The following is a 2,069-nucleotide window of genomic DNA, read 5'->3' as shown; positions in this document are numbered from 1 at the left end:
CGAGCCTTTGCGCTTTTGCACTAGAGGAGCTGAAGCTCTATGCTGTGCAAGGAGAGAGGTTCTCTGGTGCATATAAAGCGGTAGGAGAGGCTGATCGACCGGGTCTGTTGATTGATGCGCAGGGATTTGGCTGGTCTTGAGAACAGGCCTTGGATTTTTGTTGCAGTCAATGAAGATTTTGATGCGACAAGCGCCTAACTCCTGATTGGGAATGTCACGGGGGTTCTGAGATATCTTGAGCCCGTACCTGTTCATATTGGCGACAGAGATTTCATTTGCGTCATTCAAGGTGAGGAGGGGGTCGGTGTTAGGGACGATGAAGGCTATGGGCGGCTTGACAGGCTTCGGGTAGAGAGGAGGAGGAGTAGAACGATTACCGAGGTGACCAATATTCAGAGAGTTTGGAGAATGGAGTATCGGGCTACGGGATTGGCTTGTCATAGATGGTGTCATTTTCTCTGACTTGACCAATGGGTGTGTTGGTTGCCCTGGTGGCGAATGTATCAGCTTCTATATTTTTGTCCCTCAAGATGTGCTTGAAGGTGGTGTCCCCCAATTGACTGATGTTGTCCATGATCCTTAGTTCTAGATTGCTGAGAGCCGCGTTTTTGAATTCTCCCCCTGTAGCCATAGCTGCGATTACTATTGTCGAGTCTCCTAGGATGATTGGGTTCTGGATTCTCATCTGTTTCAGAATGGTTGTGCCTAGGAGGAGGCTGTAAGCCTTGACCATGTTGTTTGACATTTGACCCAGACTCCATTCATATGTTAGAAGAGCTTTGCCATATTGATCCTTTATAATTCCCCCTGCACCAGCTTTCCCCAGATTATTTTTGGAGGCTCCATCAAACTGGAGAGTGATTCGATTTTGTGCTAGAAGCCATTGACTTATGTCCTCCTTGGTACCTCTAAGTTTCCAATTGTTCCTTCTCTTGTCTGCTTTGGAGTGGGATTGCTTGTTCTTGTCGTAGCTGAGATAGAATTTGTTGAACCAGTCGTTCTCATCTTTGTGCCAACTGGATCGGTCTGGTTGAGAGACAGAGTAGGCGCTTATTGTATCAAAGATAAGAGCCATAGTTTTTGCCAAGGTGTGGCCTAAGTTTGGCTTCTGGTTGTTGAAGATATAATGGTTCCGGGTGAGCCAGAGTTGCCAGCTGATCATTGAGGGGATGCATTTCCACAGGTGAAGGATAGGGGCCTTGTTTTTCTTGGGATAGGGGTAGCATTTCTCCCAATTTTTGTATAGAGAGGGAAGCTGGTCAAAGGTCTCTCCTATTTTCAGAGGACCGATTAGCTGATTCCAGTAGCTTTGGGCATAGGGACAGTCGAAAAAGAGGTGCTGGCTGCTTTCCTCCTCTGCACGGCAAAGGCAGCAGATTGAAGGGCCAAGTATACCTCTTTTTTTAAGGTTCTCAGCTGTGAGTATCTTTCCTTTGAGAAGGGTCCAGTTAAAGAACTTGATCTTTGGAAAACACTCTGATTTCCACACTGCTGTACAGAGGTTCCATTTACCTGTTGCTGTGGTTGACTATAGAAGTTTGTACCCCTCTTTGGCTGTGAAGTTTCCTACACTGGGGTCCCATATGTACCTGTCATCAGCCACTTTGTTTGTGGGGGCAGATCCTGAGAGAGAGGTCTTAAGGTCGGTCCAAAGATCCCTAAGATCATTTGGGAGATGGAGGCCCTTCCAATCAAGCCAACTATTATGATCCCAAAGGGAGATGTCATATAGAGATATCAAATTTTTTGCTTCCATCCAAGTTTGCAGGGGTCTGAAGTTCTAAAGTAGGTTTCTTGGTTTTGCTCCCATGATTCTGTCTGACCAGATACTTGTTTCCTTACCATTGCCAGGCACTTTTGATATGTGGTTTCTGAATTGAGGGAGGAATTTTTTGATGAGCTTCCATACAGGACTGCACGGTCTTTCCACAATTGATTCATAGAGGACATTAGAATTTGGACCGTTGAGATACTTTCTTTTCAAAACCTCCACCCACCAGGAGCCTTTTCCTGTAAGCATTCTCCAGATCAGTTTGAATCCCATATCTCTATTGGAGAGACTTGGAATT

At 45.8% G+C, this 2,069-nt stretch overlaps 1 protein-coding gene across 1 annotated transcript; it reads right to left on the bottom strand.

Moving 5' to 3' along the window:
* Positions 1-421: 421 nt before the first annotated feature.
* On the bottom strand, positions 422-1,075 carry LOC149171408 (uncharacterized). The gene has a single exon (XM_089425952.1). It carries the CDS (start codon positions 1,073-1,075, stop codon positions 422-424), a length of 654 nt encoding a protein of 217 aa, XP_089282078.1.
* Between the last annotated feature and the right edge of the window lie 994 nt (positions 1,076-2,069).

The sequence above is a fragment of the Pinus tabuliformis genome, chromosome 4_2 (genome assembly GCF_031772625.1).
Source record: "Pinus tabuliformis cultivar Carrire ecotype Pingquan chromosome 4_2, CPIR1, whole genome shotgun sequence".
NCBI classification, from domain to species: Eukaryota; Viridiplantae; Streptophyta; class Pinopsida; order Pinales; family Pinaceae; genus Pinus; species Pinus tabuliformis.
The sequence above is the reverse complement of the archived record's forward strand: the minus strand, read 5'-3'. Positions and strand labels throughout refer to the sequence as shown.

Coding starts and splice junctions, on each gene's coding strand:
- LOC149171408 (XM_089425952.1), bottom strand. CDS start 1,075: ATGGCTCTTATCTTTGATACAATAAGCGCCTACTCTGTCTCTCAACCA.